The sequence below is a fragment of the Maylandia zebra genome, linkage group LG23 (genome assembly GCF_041146795.1).
Source record: "Maylandia zebra isolate NMK-2024a linkage group LG23, Mzebra_GT3a, whole genome shotgun sequence".
Taxonomy (NCBI): domain Eukaryota; kingdom Metazoa; phylum Chordata; class Actinopteri; order Cichliformes; family Cichlidae; genus Maylandia; species Maylandia zebra.
In genome coordinates this window covers 40,555,840-40,574,048 of record NC_135188.1, presented here as the reverse complement: position 1 = coordinate 40,574,048, position 18,209 = coordinate 40,555,840, and the positions used below count along the sequence as shown (strand labels likewise).

General features: G+C 43.1%; 1 protein-coding gene across 4 annotated transcripts in view; it reads right to left on the bottom strand.

The window, feature by feature from the left end:
- pard3ba (par-3 family cell polarity regulator beta a) overlaps positions 1–18,209 on the bottom strand; it is a 195,401-nt gene that overhangs the window by 14,007 nt on the left and 163,185 nt on the right. For all 4 annotated transcript variants that reach the window (XM_004552659.3, XM_004552660.3, XM_076880078.1 and 1 more), the window contains one exon: positions 5,136–5,212. In XM_004552659.3, the coding sequence (XP_004552716.3) occupies positions 5,136–5,212 (77 nt within the window). The remainder of the gene's footprint in view (positions 1–5,135; positions 5,213–18,209) is intronic.

Genomic DNA, 18,209 nt, shown 5'->3' with positions numbered 1-18,209 from the left:
GACAATGATCCAAAACACACCAGCAAGTCCACCTCGGAATAACTCAAAAAATAAAAAGATATTGTTTTTTGGAGTTATAGTCTTAAATCTGATTAAGCTGCTGTGGCATGACCTTCAACAGGCTGTTAATGCTGAAAACCCTCCAGTGGGTGAATTACAACACTTCTGTAAAGATGAATGGGCCAGCATTTCTCTACAGTGATGTGAAAGACTCATTGCCAGCTATCACAATCGCTTGAATACAGTTGTCGCTACCAAGGGTGGCCCAACAAGTCATTAGTTCTAGGGGGAAATTACTTTTTCACACAAGGCCACCTGTAGGTTTGAATTACTTATTTTCCCTTAATAAATTTAATCATAATAATAAAAACAGCATTTTGTAGTAACTTGGGTTATTTTTGTCTAATATAAAAACATTTTTTGATGACCTGAAGCATGCAAGTGAGAAAAACTTGCAAAAATCAGACAACAGGAAGGAGGAACATAATTTTTACAGGACTTGCGTTTCAACAAACAATTAAAAAAAAAAACTAAAGTTTTGCACAAGACATTTGTGCAGTACTTTGTTAAAAAAAACAACAATAACCGGACATAACCGGAGTGAAAAGTGCTGAAACGTGGTGGAGAAAGCCAAGAGGCTGTAAAGCCAGGAACAGAGCATGTGCACTTTTCATGAGGGTCAGTTGAGAGTCCTTAAGGGACACTTTCCCACATAGCAGCGGATACTCAGCATGCTAAGGACAATCAAGAAGTTGGCCCCTGGTTTTTAAGGAGGAGCAGAGAGTGCTTGTTAAGAGCATACAGGATTCAGTCACTTGTCAAGTATTCAAGCATGAGGACCTCCTTAGAACGGCTAAGTGCAAACACAGGTGCAGAGAGATGAACTTGCTCGAGGTCTTCATGAGTCCAACATGTCTCACACCGGTGAATGTTGTTTGAATTTGGTCGTTTAATTTCGTCTTCCTCCTACACTTACTAAGAAGTGTAGAACAAATGTCTACATTCTTATGTCCAACTGTTGCTAGTTTCTGCTCAGCTCTACCACATGTTACAGGTTGTTCCCTGACCATTTTGCAGCATATGTTACCCTCACCTGTTTGATCATTTAAGAGACAACGAGGTGCCCTTTATTGGTTTTCCTTTGGTGAGGGAAGGGAGGCACACACACCTCCACAAATACACTGTTGGGGTTATTGTGGCCAGATGGACAGTTTTTAACATACTGCCCAACCTCTGTGTCCTTCTCAGTGGATAATTTCCATTGTTCACATGTGAGAGAAGCTTCACTGTGGTTCCTGACTGAAGCCCTGTGCTCTCTTGACTCTCTGGCCATCGGCTGCACATTAATCAGCCAATTATCAGCCCTGGAGATAAACGTTGCTACGCCAACCTGGCAACCTAATCCAATCACCTTGGGGAAACGGGTCACGAAGGCACTCTGATTGGATAACCCGGGGCTGGGTCGTCGCGCCTGTGACCCGCTGCTTTGAATTGGTAATGATGTTAATATTCTCCATATGGTCGCATGTGTGTTGGGCATTCGTGTGTGTGTGCCTCCCAAAGCACGGGGGGCAATCTGGAGGTCGAGCTGCACCCCAGCGTTAATGGCCGGTGGAGAGGGCGGTAAGAGCCAAAAGCAGCACTATCCTCCCCCTGGGGCAAACCTCTCGATGCTGCCATTTCTAGCCCTCTTTCCAAATCCTCTTTGCCAGACTTCAGCTTGTCTTCTTGGCTGCCATGCAGTAGCCCTTAGCACTAAGCCCCATATTTTCCCAACACAATAACCACAAAGTGCCAACAAACATTCAAGAGTTGGAAAAAACATTAAGAAACATCTTCTAAACTTAAGTGCTTTCATTTGGAAAACTGTAATCTGTTACCGACGACTGAAAGCGAAATATTTGAATTTCTACCTGAAGCCCTTAATGCCTCCACATCACCGATCCTAACTCCTACCTCTCCTTTCCATATCCACCCATCTGTGAGATGCTTTTATACATCTCCTGGAATATCTGTGCACACACACCCACACACTTACCTCTTTCCCTCCCACCCCTCCAGCTGCAGCCCCAGCCGGCTCCACACAAAGGCAGGCCAAATGTATGCTAATGAGAGCCAGGCCAATGGTGGAGCCGCACTCATTTTGAGAGGAAATGGCTTTCAATAATGGCGGCCCCCGGGGGGATTTTGCACAAAGTTCAGCTCCACTTTGAAAAATGCATTCAATTCACTGCTGTGTCTGCTCTCCCTTTTTCTCCTGTTTTTCCCCCTCACGATGAAAAAAAAGAAGAAGAAGAAGAAGAGGGAGGAGGAGGAGGAGGAAAGAAAAAATAAAGCACATTCCGGAACATATTTGTGCCCCCCTCCTCCTCTCGCCTTGGTATTTATGCTAGAGAGAGTCAGAGGATTCTTGGGGACCGAGGAGCCGCGATTTATCTTTACAGAAACATCAGAAACAAAAACACAAACGTGAGTCTGAATAGTGTTCAAACTCTATCTGGCACTTCTCCTCTGCCTTTTGTTGCTCTGGCTTTTTTTTTCTTTTGCTCTGTTGCTGATTCAAATGTCCCCAGAAGCGTGTTAACTGTAGCATATGCATTTCAAGTGGATCACATCCTATGGGTCTTGGGCCCAAAAATACTTCAAAGAGGAGATGAAGAAAGTTAAATAAGAGTGAGGGAAATTTCTCGAGGTAATGAACATTATTTGAACCTCACTTGTTGCGTTTGTGTCTAATTACGAAAGCCAGAGAATCTGATGGAGGCCACTTTAATATAAAGCATCTGTTATTATCATTTATATGCTCTAAAAACATTTTAGAGCAAGAGACCACTAAGGCGGTACAAATGATTATTTTCATCATCGGTTAATTAAGTTTTCCTTAATAAAAATGTCAGAAAATAGAGAATAATTACATAGTAAGATTTCCCAGACTTCATAAGATCTTTAAATTGCTTGATTTGCCTGACCAACATCTAAACCCACATACTCAATTTATAATGACTCAGCCCATCTGTGTAATTAAAATATGGCCAGTTTCCCTCTGTAGGTTCATCCCTTTGCGCAGTGCTGCAGCTATTTTCAGATCACTCCTCGGACAACTCATTCTGATCCAGGGACTTGTGTGTTTGTGACGTCTGCTGGGCCCCATCCACAGTGTCAAAACAATGGCCATTTATCTCGAATTTCACTGTAGGACAGGGGCAACGTCAAAGTCAGGTCAGGTTGATCAAAGTCAGGTCAGGTTGATGCAGAAATGGATGTTTGGGCTCGGAGAAAGTTTGAGGTTCATGATGAAATTGCACAAAAAGCAATCTAAAAACAGCAGCTGTGCTGGAAGGAGTCCAGATGTGCACAAGGGGGCGGTCTTGAGTGGGAGATTGGTCAAACTAAAATCAAATGTGGTTGCTGATTTGTTAAGGTCAGTGTTGGCATTTCACTCAAAAAAAAAAAAAAGTGTAAGGTATGACACATTTCTCCAGTATGTTCACTAATTACTCGCCAGAAAACGTAATGTGTTACAGTACTTGTTACTTTATTTTCGTGTTACTCTGTGAAAACAACCTGAAACCCATTGTCTCATAATTACCAGTTGACAATATAAACCTGAGGCCATATTACATCATCACAGCGACTCTACTGTAGAGCAGACAGAGATGGAGGCTATAAAGCTACAAGCGAGACTGGTCATCACTGCTTCTGTTACCTTGTGAAGTTCAGGCTCTGGCTGCTGGGCTGAGGTCAGCATGCACTCAGCTTTATCATCACTCTGGGTTCTGAGCTAGCTTAGCGTTAGCATGCTGTCTCTGCTTGCGAACAGCTGAAGTTGTGCTTGCAATATTGCTGGAAGCAATTCACTATTGCATCTCCACTTCTCTGGTGCCGGAGATCATTCCACCATTTTCCACATCCCGGCATATAAACTGATGCTTTCCCTGCCCGAGTATTATTTTGAACTTCTGAGTGACTCAGGAATGACTCAAGATTTCCCAGAATAGTTTTAGTCTATGATATCTATCCATCTATTTATCCACCTATGAGCTGAGAGTTAGACTTTTAACACTATCATGTGCTGCGAAACAGTAATTGTTGGAATATTTCATCCTTGGCTGGGACAGCGTTCACGCTTTCCCGATAAACTCACGTTCCCAATAAAGCATCTTCAAATTTCTAGTGTTGCCAAACAAGAAACTCCAAATCCAAGGAGATTCAAATCTACACATCCAAGATGCTGAAATGACTTAAAGTTGTTTTACTTTTACTTGCTAACCTGACTGATGGATTGTCACAGTGCAATAAAAGGGAAGCTTTGGTCTATCAAAGGTCATTCAAATCTCCTTCAACCTGCCTCCATTTGGGTTTGTCCCCCTAGTTACAGCTGGATTATCTCTCTATCCCTGTGCAGCTTGGTTATGTCCTTCTTTCTCCTTTGCTTTCTCTCTCTCAGATTCTCAGTGCGCCTCGTACCCCCAGAGCTGGTGCTGATGTCTGCGCTCCCTGGTGCCTGTCATATCAGGAGGGGCAATAACCCGTGAAATGACTGTTCTCTTTTTCTCACTCTCCTGCTCTCCATCCCGGTGTCCCCTCTTTTCCTCATTCTCCTCCTCTCGCTTTCCATGCGCAGTGCCACTCCACGCTCCACTTAGCTGCCGGGCCGCGAACATCACGAAAATGGCGTTTGCTCAGCATGAGCATACACACGCTTACACGCATAAGACAGTGAATATTCTGGCGTGGTTGGGCAAATGTATATGTGCTATATAGCTTGACAAGAGCACGGTTAAGCAAACAGGAGGAATGTGCAATTCCATTAAACCCACACTAGAGGTTATACATCCTGCATGGGAGCAAACCATCCTCCACGATTGTGTGTGTCTGTGGGAGAGACATCCTTCTGCCTGTGCCCTGCTCTCTGGAGAGCTGATCAGTCCTATTCCTGGGATGAGTAGACACTCCCAAGGCAAACACTCCAGATTTAATTATAAGCTCCAAAGAGGATTAGTCTGTGCTGCGCTCTGTGTGAGTGTGCGCTTGTGAGAGTGGGGGAGACACAAAGGGAGGGAGTGGCAAAAAGTTAGCCCTTCATTTCCTGCTCTGAAGAATAAAACAGGCGCACACACACACAGCTGTCTCACCTGGGCTGTGTGAGGTACTGTCGGTCTATTTCTTCATACTGGTGGTCAGGGCGAGAGTCGGCTCCTCTGGGTGCCATCTGTGAGGAAACACAGGACGAGCAATGTAAGTAAACAAATCAAAATGGCCCAAACACCGAACGACGAACCCACAACGCCCTCGATAGAAGTCACCTGAAAGAATAAATAAAGTTTTAGGCCTATTTAAGGAGCTAAACCCTGCAGTGCAGACCACACATGTCCTTAGGCTACATGTTTAACCTCAGTAATATTTCAGTAGTCCGGTGGTAATTTAACTCTGTTGATGTACATTAAGCATTCAAAGCACACGTGCTTTCGTGTGCAGCCTTAAGGTTTCAGGATAAACAAAAATTAGAGAGCGAGGAGTCGTGGAATGCCCCACATGTGGTAACATAAACACTCGCCTCCAAGTGGATGCTGTACCCCTTTGATAAATGTGCGTGTGCGTGTGTGTGTACAGTTCTTTCAAACATGCCAGCCACGTGTAAAGAAAAAAAGAAGAAGAAATTCAAAGTATGATTTGAAAAGACGGTTGATGTGTTTCTCATCAGAGAGGCCATCACCAGGAAGTGACCGAATGATTAAAGCCGTCCACATGCTTAGGCGGATAAATTGGCAAAGACAGTTTCCACATGGATTGGTACACAGCCCTGCATTTTCAGGTCAACTTTTCATCCTCACTGAAACACCGCAGCAGAAAAACAATCGGCTAAATTTCTCCCCCCCTTTCTTTCTCCAAGTCTCTCCGTTGTTTTCCTGGATAACAGGTTATCGCCTGCTCTTTGTAATTACTTACAGAGGAAGGGAAATGTGAATAAATGTAGAAAACCCATGATGAATACAGATATTTCCATACAGGGCATGAGAGCCAATTAAAAAAAATAAGCATGCTATGTTCATTTTCTTATGTTCCTGACCACAATACAGACTTGCAGGTCACTGCACGGTGCACTCTGCTCCCAATATTAGATTTTTGTCCATCTGCAACGACTCTCGTAGATTTCTTTCTGAATGTGTGATCATGTAAAATGTGGCCTTTTATTATGTAGCTGTTTCAGTCCTTGCATGTTTCTTTGGTTGAGGTCTCTCTGGAAAGAAAGACCTTGATCTCAATGAGGCTACATGTTTAACTAAAGGATATATTAATAATAATAATAATAATAATAAGGAGGTGTGCTAAGAAGCTCTTATTTTTTTAATCATATTCACCATTTCATCCTTTGTACTGGAAGCTGGAAATTGACTCGTGCTGGACAAAAGCATTTAAAAATGTAGCAGTGTCAGTTTTTGTACATGATATTGAAACACTGCTGGAGTACATGGAAGAAATCTGTTAGCGTGACATGTTGGGACTAAAAAGTAAGTAACAGGTTTGTAAAATTACAGAAAATGGCTCAGACTGTCCTGTAATAATTAAAATTTATGCTTTGGACCCACCATAAAAACATATATCTCAAGTATATCTGTATTTCTGTCATCTCATTGTTTATCTATTATTTATTTACTTTGGTATACTATTAATGAGGTGGTCTTTAATGGCAGGAAAAGGTCTAAAACTCATGAATATACAAGTTAAAAGTCTAAAATCTATGCCCCTCTGCCTAAGACATCAAGTGGGACAGATTGGAGTCTTTGGCGGGCTGATTCTAGCCCCCAGACCTTATGTTTGACACCCCTGATCCAAGACATTTTTGGATTTTATTAAGGATTTGTACAAATGAGGGGAATTTGAGATGCATCGGTGTTTTAGCACAGTGATTGCACCATAAACACCATCATCCAACTTAATTGGAGCTTAAGTCTAACGTTTACCATCAAATTTAGCTGCATACAAGTGCACGCGCTCCAAGATCGCGACAATACAAATGGTTTTAAACAAGCCGCCCCTGAGGGCACGAGAGGAGGAAGGAGTGTGGAGGCAGAGACATGGGGAGAGCACACAATTTCAATTATCTGCATTCTGGACTCTCAGTTTTCACATACAAACACAGGCTGTTTACTCAATCGACATTTCAATGGTCAAACGTTCCATCCACCACTGCAGCACAACACGCACGTGCTAGAAAGCTGGTCAAACACACAAAAACAACCATATGTACAATAACTGACATAGACAAGCTAATCGTGAATTTGACAGATGCTCACCCGGAAATCTGAAAAAGGCAAACAGCCGTACGTTTGATCCAGGCTATCAAAACGATGCAAGCCAGCAAACGTACACAGCATTTAAAACCACAGACACACTAAGAAAAGAGTCAGCATGACTTCATGCAAGACCAGTCTATCGCTCTGTTTTGCATGCATGTATGAGTTCAAACTCATTCTGCATGTCAATGCTGCAGTGGCGCATTACCAGATATCATTAGCATGTCTCTGTAATGTAGAGAGCTCTAATGCCTCTGAATGGGAGCCAGGAAGTGAAGCACATCAGAGCTATGGCTAGGGCAAGGCTGCTACTTGACTCGTTGAAGTGGCTTTGTGCCTGTGTGTGTCTATAGTATGCTAATATTGTGCTAGTCATGAGGGCTGTGTGCGCATGTGTGTCTGTGTGCAGTTTTAATATAATGTCAGAAAGTGAACTCTCCATCTTTGGATGGCAGCGTGTGCGCGAGAGAAGGGGCCATTATGCAAAGAGATGCATAATAATGTGAGGTAAAGGGGGCATTAGCAGCAGCAAGAATCTGGGACTCAGGTGGAAGACCTTCTGTGTGTGTCTGTGTGTTGGACAAGCCGTAATACATCTTCTGACTGTGAACAGACAAAAAAAAAGGGGAAGAGGAGGAGGAGAAGCAAGAGAAGGATGAGGAGAGGAGGAAATGTGTGTTTAGATAAAATGAGTGAAATTCTTTGTCCATTGATTGTATTAACATAATAGCCTGCAGCCAAAGGTCTGGATGATCCCTTTATTAACTCACAAACACACACACACACACACACACACACACACACACTATGAATGCCTGTCATATGGATGCTTTTCAGACGGAAGCCCATTTCCCCCTAAATTAGACAGCCGGCTTTGGTGCCAGATGATGTGCCTTGAAATACTGCTGCGGTGTACACAGACACATACATGCAAGTAAACAAACACACGAAACAAGTCTCGGTCTCACCATGGCAACTGGTAAAACAGCAATATGAAATTCATCTCGGTTAAGAGGGGAAATGCAGCAGTCAGACTTCTGAGGAGGCGGTCAGTGAGCAAAAGAACTTCAGAAAGGTGGAGAGGGATCAAATGCACTTTTCCTCAAGCATCATGGTGATGAACCTGACGTCTTCATATAAAACACTGTGTGTATGTACAGCATGGCTGCTGCTGTGCCTGTGCAGCTATCACTGCCAAAGTTAATGTCATGTGCAGGCGGTAGCTGAAAGAAAGCCAGATTCTGCACATGCACACCAATGACAGGGAGTAGTGCCATATGGTGAAACTAAAGGGGGACCTAATAACGCTTTACCTTATTTTCTGTCATATTTACACTGTTAGTGCAATAGAGGGTGCTCAGATTAAAAATCAGAAGTAACTGCCCACACAGAAGCTCCACCCACCTGCAGTTTAAACCTTCTGAGGGGCAGCCAATCAGAGGAAAGCTGTTATAACCCAGGTGATGAAGTACGAGGGAGAAGGGAGATTAGTTTTAACCATGAATCATGCAAAGCTACTGTAATGAAGACCATGGAAAAAAACATGAAGGTAGTAAATGAGCATAATCTGCCCCCCTTTTAATCTTGCTTGCACTTCCTCTGTGTTCATTTGCATTTATTTGTGTGTAGTTTGCACTAAAACCTTACAATAAGAATATCCAGAGACTGCTTTTTATACTCTCTCATCGTGGGAAAGCAAACGAGCTTAAAAATAACAGAGGATATAAAGTCTATAATTGTGTCGAGTCATCGCACGTGCCGCAGTTCGCCAGTTGACAAACGCTCGCAATGACAGAATGGTTGGCACGTGCGCGAGTGTGAATGAGCAGAATGCCACTTTTCCATTTTTCCAAATTAGAAAGCTTTGCCTTGACAGTGCCAGATGATACGCATTGAAAAACACACACCACTCAGCTCTAGCAGCGCAGCTGTCGCATTCATCAGAAAGCATTGCCAGAGCTCAGGAAATGAATTTCTTGAAGCACTTTTGGCTGTGCTGGAAATTTGTGATGTTCATATATACAATAAGCCTCAAATGAGAGTCCAAGTGCTTTGACACAATGCCTGAGCAGCGCTTTCATTCTCTGACTGAGATGCTAAGATTCGCCTTTTCCAAGACGCTTTACTCCGCCGTCTCTTTTCAAACTGCATAATTAGCCTCCTGTATTGCCATCCATCCATGCTTTTCTTCCTCCCTCCATCCATCTCAGATGCTAATTAAGCATGTGTCTCAGTAGGAGCCTGTGCCTGGCACCCCATGCCCACCTCCTGTTGGCAACATCACCCCGCGAGCCCCGCATCCGACTGGCACGATGAGGCGGAACCCACCCGATATCCATCCTCTCTCTCCCCCCACCCTCCCTAAAAATCACTGTGATGAGATTTTGCTGACTCCCCCGTGGGAGGAGATAGAATAGATAAGAGGGAGAAAAAAACAGAACAGGGGAAAGAAGCTGTAAATATGAGGCACATGTAGAAGAGAACACCAAACAAAGCAGGAACCTGTGAGCCAAAGAGTATCTAACTACTGCTGCCACTAGTTGCTGACAGCTAGAGTTTTAAACATATATATAGATATATCTATCTATCTATCTATATCTATATCTATATATATATATATATATATATATATATATATATATTTTTTTTTTTTTTCATTCAAAAACACACCTGCAAAAACAAGTTTCATCCAAACATGGCTTTAAAATGTTAATGACTACAGAGCTAAATCTGACACTGTACGTTCTCTTTGAGTGGGTGCTTTCTCACCTGAAAGCTTTGAAAAGCACTTCTTGAGGTGAACAAATCTTTAAATTTCAACCACGCTTTTTAAATGTAGACAAGCACAACAGCTGTGCGCTTTTTTAAAGCTCTAATCCTATTTAGGGTTGAGTGACGGTAAAGTTAAGACGACTTCTTTGCCGTTGGCTTTAACGTTCTTAGGGATAAGTTGTTTCTAACGTCGGCATTAGTGGATTGCTTGATATACTCTAGGTATCATCGTTAATCTGCGAGAGCATCCTCCTCTTATTTTGCAGTTTTTTTAAAGAGAGCAACATTTTACCGCTTCTTTATTTAGCTGCGATGTGCATCCACATCGAGGGTCCTCAAATTTGGCTGTGGAAGTCTTTGCATAATCATATAGCTCGACTAAGGCAAGATAAGAGGAAAAATAGTAGTAGTTTGAGTATTAACACTCATGTTAACCACTGATAACCATGTCAGGTCCAAAGCAGTGATTTTTCTATTTTTCATTCTCGTGTGTTTTTTTCCTTTATTTTGCAAAGCCACCGGGCTGAGCATCTTCTTCCAAAAGAAAGTTTTTTTTTCCCGGGCAAAATTCTTGGATTTGCAGTGTTCTTGTGAGGCAGTTTGTTGGCATAGTTACCAGCTAATAACCAGCTCATGCTCGAAAAGGTCGAAGCACCTCTTTCATGCTAAGCCGAATCGAGCCCGTCGGCACACAAGATTATGTCGAATTAGGAGGGCTCTGTGTGTGCGGATCACAAACAGGAGGCTCACTTGCCCCCCAGTGTACACTAAACACTCCCACACCTGGACCCTGCTCACACAGAGCTCGTTAGCAGCAGATGGTACACACACACATACACACACACGGGGACCAAAGGTTACACACATTCAGACTGGAATGCAGTCTAGTTTGGTAATAGGCCAATCTGCTGGTAATTGTCATCATTGTTAGTGTTTGTGCAGGCCTCAGCTTCTGACCTTGCAATGGCTCTTTACATTTCCTTACAGTTGAGTTCAGGCTCTGACTAGACGAGTGTGCTAGAGGTCCATGTAAGGATGAAACAAACCGGGCCAACAGATATTTTGTCTCATTAGCTACAGAGTGTTCAGAGCGGTGCTGGTGACTCGTATGTTTTGCCGCAGCCGCACGCAAAGCTAATTTATCTGTCCAAATACATTTTCTCCAGTTTAAACTTTCAAACTGTTTACATGAACTCCAAATAGACTCAATGTTTTACATGCATCAGAGAAGCGAGAGAGGAAGCATACTCAACACAACATTGTGCACATCGCTGTGAAAACCAGTGACGCTACTGGCTAAAAGTGGACAAACACACAGAGAGAGTGAGAGAGGATTTGATTTGTTTAAGCTGCCATCAGCCAAGAATGATGACACAGCATTCAAAGTAGGCTTGTCTTTTAAAGTTAAAGCATCTGTGCAAAGCAGCTGGATTTTTTGATGAATTATTGGTTCCAAATATGCGATTTTAAACACGGCCGGGCGATGGTGTTCACAGATGTGGCTGTTTCCATGTTTTGCTAGTCAGTTTGACCGCACATGCACATTGGTGCTTGCATCTTTCTCTTTAACACTGTTGAGCCTTTCTGTGGGTAATAAAGAGACTGAGGCTGGGATTTTACCCTCCTGCTGACGCACATATAGACAGCTGCAGACATCAGAGGTGAGTAGCTGTTCTTATTATACTTTTTTTTTTTTCTTCCCCTCCAAGTCCACCTGGATGACTAATGCATAGTTGGTGCATTGTAATGTAGTGTCTGCATGGACCTCGGAGGGCAATGAGGATGTCTGCAGAGGGCCTCGTGTTCATCCCCTGATAATGATACTTCTATCATAGCGTACTCACAGAGATTTAAAACAAAGAGAAAGAGAGATGGCACAGTAGAGACTGCAGAGTTCAGCAGGTACTCCTCAAACTAAAAGAACTGAAAATATACCTAAGTGCTGCTTTATTTATGCCCCATAATGTATGTACACTTTTATGTCAGCTCGGTGTCAGAGTACCTGCTGCTTGCTGCTCTCAGGCACACAGCACAGCAGCAAAACAGCAGTGGAGACCTGTCATGAAGGTGGGCTAATGGTTGTTGCTGTATTATTCATTTATATATTTTTAGTCCTCATGTATAAAATCTTTCTGGTTGCAACTGGTCTCAAAACAATCACTATGAAACTACCAAAAGTTAGCAAATACTTGCTAGTCTAATTTAAAAATGCAGAGTTTGCCAACATGCTGAGTCAGCCTCCCCAGATCAATGCAACTCATCTATGACACGTCTGTTTGCAACACAGGTTCAACTTCTTTGGTGGTGTATTGGGGTTACAGTCCTATACGGTGTCACTCTACAGGTGAACTGCTGTCCTGTAGCGAGTACAGCACTATCCCTAAATTTCTGTTTCAAATCTAAGAAGTCCTTATTGGACTCTGAATGCGAGTAGTTAATGCGAATTTCTGCATATGCAGACAGGAACAGCTTTCTGATTTTTGAAGATTCATAACAATTCATCATTAACGTAGCCCCAGTCAATTTAAAACTGATAGCAGACTAACTTATTGATGTTTTAATGCTGTCTTGATGCAAAAACGTCACTCTGAAGAAGACCTAGTCTGTCTTTGAAGCTCAAAGGCAATGAGATTACAACAAATTTGGCTGTGCAACAGCCTTCAACCACTGCTTTCCCCTTGTGTGACTGTAGCATTAACAATATATTAAGATGTTTTGCTAAACCAAATCAGTAAGTTCCAGTTCCAGTAACCTCTGGAAAGGAGCCTTTGACTTTAGAATGGGAACTTACATGTTGGTGTGCTTTGCTGTCACACCTATCTTCATTCAACATGGATCCTAAACCTGTTCCATGTGTGTTAGTGTGTGTGGCCATGGCAGTGGCCATGGGGCGTTGTTTATTTACTGGGGCCGTGTCCCTGCTCCTGTCTTCCTCTGCGGTTCTGTTAGCCTCCCACTGTTCACTGAAATAACATCCAAATACCCCTGCAAGTGTGTATGTGTATGTGTGTGTGCAGATGGTTTGTGTCCCCTCTTTCCAGGCTATGACGCCTCCAAAAGGCATGTCTTCATGTGTGTAAGAAACAGATTTTTCCCCCTGTGATGTAACCAGAGAGTGCGCACAAGTCTAGAAACAGCCTTAAAGTTCAAACCAGGTTTTTAAAAAAAACCAAAAACAGCAGCATCACTCTGCCAGTTCCCCGTCCAGCTGTGCTGAGTCATGCGTTTGTGCTCTGAGAAGGCATCATCTCCACAGCATGCGTTAAACAGTCCTCTGTTGTTTTCTCCTTCCGGTCACAGATTTTTAGATGTGGGGGTTGACGCCACCGCCGGCGACGGAGTCTTTGATGATTGCATCCAGCTACTCATGCTCTCCAATGGCCTGCTGAAAATGTCGTGAGGTTGATCTGTTTGACCTTCAGATGCTTTGATGCAAGCCCTGCCAACTTCAGGACCTTTAAAGAAGAGGATTACTGCAGTGGTTTGAAGGGGTCAGTTTAGAAAAAACAAAACCCAAAAACTCGTTTATCCTGATGTATCTCTACGTGCATTTTTCTTTCTTATATTTTGTCCAGGCTTTTCCAGATTTTTTTTAGTTCCAAAAACAATTAATGGGATTGGAAAAATCCACAGAAGAGTGTTTTTCCCCCCCCAAAAAACATTGCTCCTTGTATGATGGAGCTTTAGCAGAAGCTACCTAGAAGCCAACTCCCTCTAACTCTCTCTGGAAATTTAGCAAAGAAGCAATTTCCTCTGCAGAGTGCAGTACTTGCAGATGTTTGCCAGCACTGCATCCTCTTGGCCCATGATGTCCCTTTCGCCTCCCAGCTCACTGCTGGCAGCAATTTTCTTTGTGAAGTACAGACAATGCACAAAACCCCAGATTTTTGGGTGGAAGGGGAGTGATGAAGTGGCCTGTTTAGTGTTCCAGCCACTTGATTTAAAAGTCAATTAGGAAGACGCTCAGAGCCTTAAGTGATGAAATAAATCACGCTTATCCTTTTAGATTCCTCTATAGAAATATGACTTTATGAACAACAAGTGCCTGCATCTAATGCCTCCTTTTTTAGAGGTAAAAGCTTGAAATATAAAAAGAAAAAAAAACTGTAAGAACTTGACATTACCTTGAAAATGCAGGTACTACAACAAAAATGCCCATTGTGCACATTGGCACCTTTGAGAGGAATGGTGTCATGATTTAAAACGACGGCGGAAATGTGACCTCAGCGGAGACAACACAAACACGTAGCTGACCCTGTCGAAACTCCATCTTCTTAAATCTAAACATAGCGCGGTGAAGTGCTTTGAAGTGAGAGTGGGCACGAGCACTGAGGAGAACGGGAGATTTTTATCAGCTCGCAGACAGATCACACTCTGCAGTTTGCCCGTAGGCCACAGACGAGCTGTGGGGATAAAGACAGACACCAAATAAGTCCCTGTAGGCCTTTGCTGGCCCAGATGGAGAAGCGGGAGAGAGGGAGGGGGAAAAAAGAAAAGAAAAAAAAAAAATCACCCGGTTGCTGTGCAGCATTGGAATGAAGTGACTTAAAACAAAAAAAGAAGCGAGAGGGAAACGTGGAGCCTCAGGGATGAGCTGGAGAGACAAGGACAGAGGAGGAGGAGTCCGTGGATGGAATCACTCATTGTGACTTTGTAGGGAGAAAAGCGGGAGAAAGGTGTTATACGTGTGTGTGAGAATTCTTGATAGCAGCGGGTAGAAACATAATGCTGGAACGAGCTGTTCAACTCTTGTCTTTGTCTCCCAGGAGTGTGAACAGAAGTTCAGCCGGTGCTCGAGTCTGAGTCGGTGCGCTTCGGAGATGCTGGAACAGGGAGTGCTCATATGTGTACCAATCAAGCAATGGCCAAGAAAGCGGACGATGTCAAACAATACACAACACCCGCTGACCTGCTCAGACTGTGAAATTTCAGAAAGAGCACCGAATGAGCATGCCGATTGTGCGAGGCCTAATGGGAATTTGGATAAACCAGAGCAAAGAAAAAGAGTTTTCCAACTTTTTTTTTCCATAATTATACAAGGTATGAGATATTACACAACCCACTCATTTATCTTGGATTAAGACCTAAAGGTAAGCCCTAATACAAACACAGGCATGGACATTTTGAGGGACAGAGAGGTGACGGCTAGGCTGCAAAGTGTTTGCTCGGCTTGGTGCCTTAAGAGGCATTTTTATTGCAATCATTGCATAATAACTATGATTTGCTGCAGTTAATTTCACAGGAAAAATCTTATTTTTCATTTGCATGCTACCATTTAACTGTGTGTCTGTGCATTGAACCCATATCTACTGATGCACCTTGCTAACCAATCTAGCTAGTGTTAGCTGTTGGACATCCTTTTTCCTGCTTGAAGCTTTAAGGTGGTGGTCCACAAACCAGAGTGTGATATAACATTGGCAGCATTCATCTTTTACATGCAGATTATGGGATGGAGAGATAATTGCTCCACAGTAGTCTTTTTTCCCCTTTGCTTTTGCAAGGGGATCACAATGGAAAATCAACAGCCTTTTTCAAGCTGATGTACTCTGTCAAAAAGCTAACATGCTAACATTTTGCAAGTACGTACTGTCCTCCCCTAATGTCCCCGTGACCTTCTGGGGGCTGGTAAAGATGACTTTTAACTGGAAACAGTTCAATTTTACTTGTTTGCAGAATATTCATGAATCACAATTTCCCGATAATTCCTTGTTCTGGAAGAGCTCATGGTATAAGTGCAACCGGCAATCACATTTGCATTGCAAACCAGTGAATTATCTCACCTCAGTGGAAAGGAATAAAACGATCTGACAAGGCTGAAAGCTGGACTAAATGGCTTGTAAGAAGGGGCAATCTCTGCAGCACATCCTTCCCTTTATAATTATCACATCAAGCCCTGCATTAACAAAGAACAGTCTCCTGTAAGCCTCGCCTCCCGAGTCATTTCTCCTCTGTCATTTCATCTTGTTCGGTCTGTTTTCCAGTAGCTGGGCACAGTAGCTTGTTCGATGTTATTCTGGGCTGCGTGATCCAAACACTAACTTGTGGTGGGGCCTGTGTAATTTTATGAGCCAGAATAGCAGCCTGGTCCACAGTTAGAGTTAGGGACCAACAGGCACTCTTTAATCAGCGCAGGGCTCAACTGTTGTACAGGATAAGACGGGCGTGTGTGTGTATAACAGAAAATCTAGAGTGTGTTTTACGTTTAAGGGTGCGAGAGTGATCTCAGAGGGGGTTAAAAGGAAACCAGGATGAGAAGACTGCATGTCTTGTAATTACTGAATTATGGGATTCTCCTCAAAAAGTTTTGTGTGTTCGCTGCCAGCCTGGATTTGGCTGCAGCCTCCTGCAGTGAAATGAACTCTGAAAACAGCTTCAGTCTGGCCAAAGCTGAGGTTTGCAGCCCTTTGATGATGATTGTGAGTGTGTGTGTGTGTTTGCCTGCTTATGCGTGTCTAGACTTGTTTCTTTTGCATGGTTGATTGTGAGCTGTGTGGGTTTTATGTGTTTGTGGCATGTTACCTCTTAAAAGTCGGTAATAAAATGTGACTGAGCGGGTGTTCATACATATGTGCATGTTGGCTTCTGTGCAGTTTATGCATTTGTTTCCTTAGTAATTATTGTGCAGTGCACTGTGATTAAATGTGTACACGTTCAGGAGGTTTATGCTCGGGATGGACCGATCTGACTGCACACTGAGATTTTGCCTTCAAGTATCCACCAGTACTGTGTACTGATCTGATTCTTGTGTTAAGCTAATATGCTGCACTGCTTACTCTGAAGAATCATTAATTTCTTTGGCATCACCGACAGGGTAAGGGAGTGTTCTGATGTGTAGTAGACACTTTTCAGGCTCTCCAGGTGCCAGCTAGAATGTTAAATGTTTAAATGTAAGAAGTGTCACTTATCTGGAAGTGTTGAACAGACCATAAGCTTTCTAGAGCAGTGTCCATTTAACAGATGAGACCAAAGTGGACATGTCTGGCTGTGATATCAGCATAAACACCTCACAGAAACTGTTAAGCATGGAGGTGGAGGGGTGATGATTTGGGTGCGTTTTGTAGCCAAACACTGCAGCAAATCTGCAACAGAATGGTTGAAAAAAGGAACGAATCCCAAAGCCCAGAGCTCAGCTTGATTGACAGCATAAAAAAAATCCGTATTTAAACAATTGCCCGGATGTGGTGGGGCCACAATTCCTCAATATGATGGGAGATACTGGTGAATTCACACAGAACATGATGAATCCATGTTATTACTGGTAACAGTGGTTCTACAAGCTGTTAGCTTAGCTTTTGCTGAATAAATACCGATGAGTTGTAATATGCCGTGTGTTGTTGGTCATTCAGGTTATATTTATTTACCTAATTTTAAACCTGGGAGGGACCACATCATTTTTTATTGCGTCCAGACTTCTTCTCTGTTTCCTCATTTTCACAGTGCAGGTGCAGGAACAGCACAAACTCACACACACACATGCGCACACGCACAGGGCATATGCTAACCTGATTAACACTAACATTAGTCTAACATTAGTGCAGCCTCCTTCCGAGAAACACCCCCGGACCAGCTGCTCGCGCTCTCACTTGCTCACCTTCTCCAACATGCACAAACTAGCATCTCAGCCTCGTTCACCCTCTCTTTTCTTTACAAACCGACATTTCTAATATTTTACCTGAAATGTTTCTAATTAACTGACCAGTACAGAGCCGAGCAAGAAGGAGAGGCAGAGAGACTGCACGCATGGGATGAAAACAAAGCTTTGACAACTACACTGCCTCGTGCATTACACAACCGCTCCCTTGTTCTGCTGAGCAAGGAGACTTCATTCCTAGCCTTCTATTAAAGTCCAGCTTTAAAAAAAGGGATGTGAAAATGAGGTTTATATATATATGTGTGTGTATTATTATTACTGAGAGGAAGAAAAGCCTCTGGACCTCTGAGTGGGCGGCTGTTGTGCGTGTTCGACTGACAGCTGAGACAGCAGGGGGGCAAAGACACATTATACTTTAGGTTACAAGCCAAGGAAATACAACAATTTGTCAGCAGTGTTATAGAAGACAGGACTTTAACCAGTGATTTATAAGCCTGGCGGCCAAAAAAAGCCTGAATTGACCCCCGTTGAGCTTAGACATCAGGAAA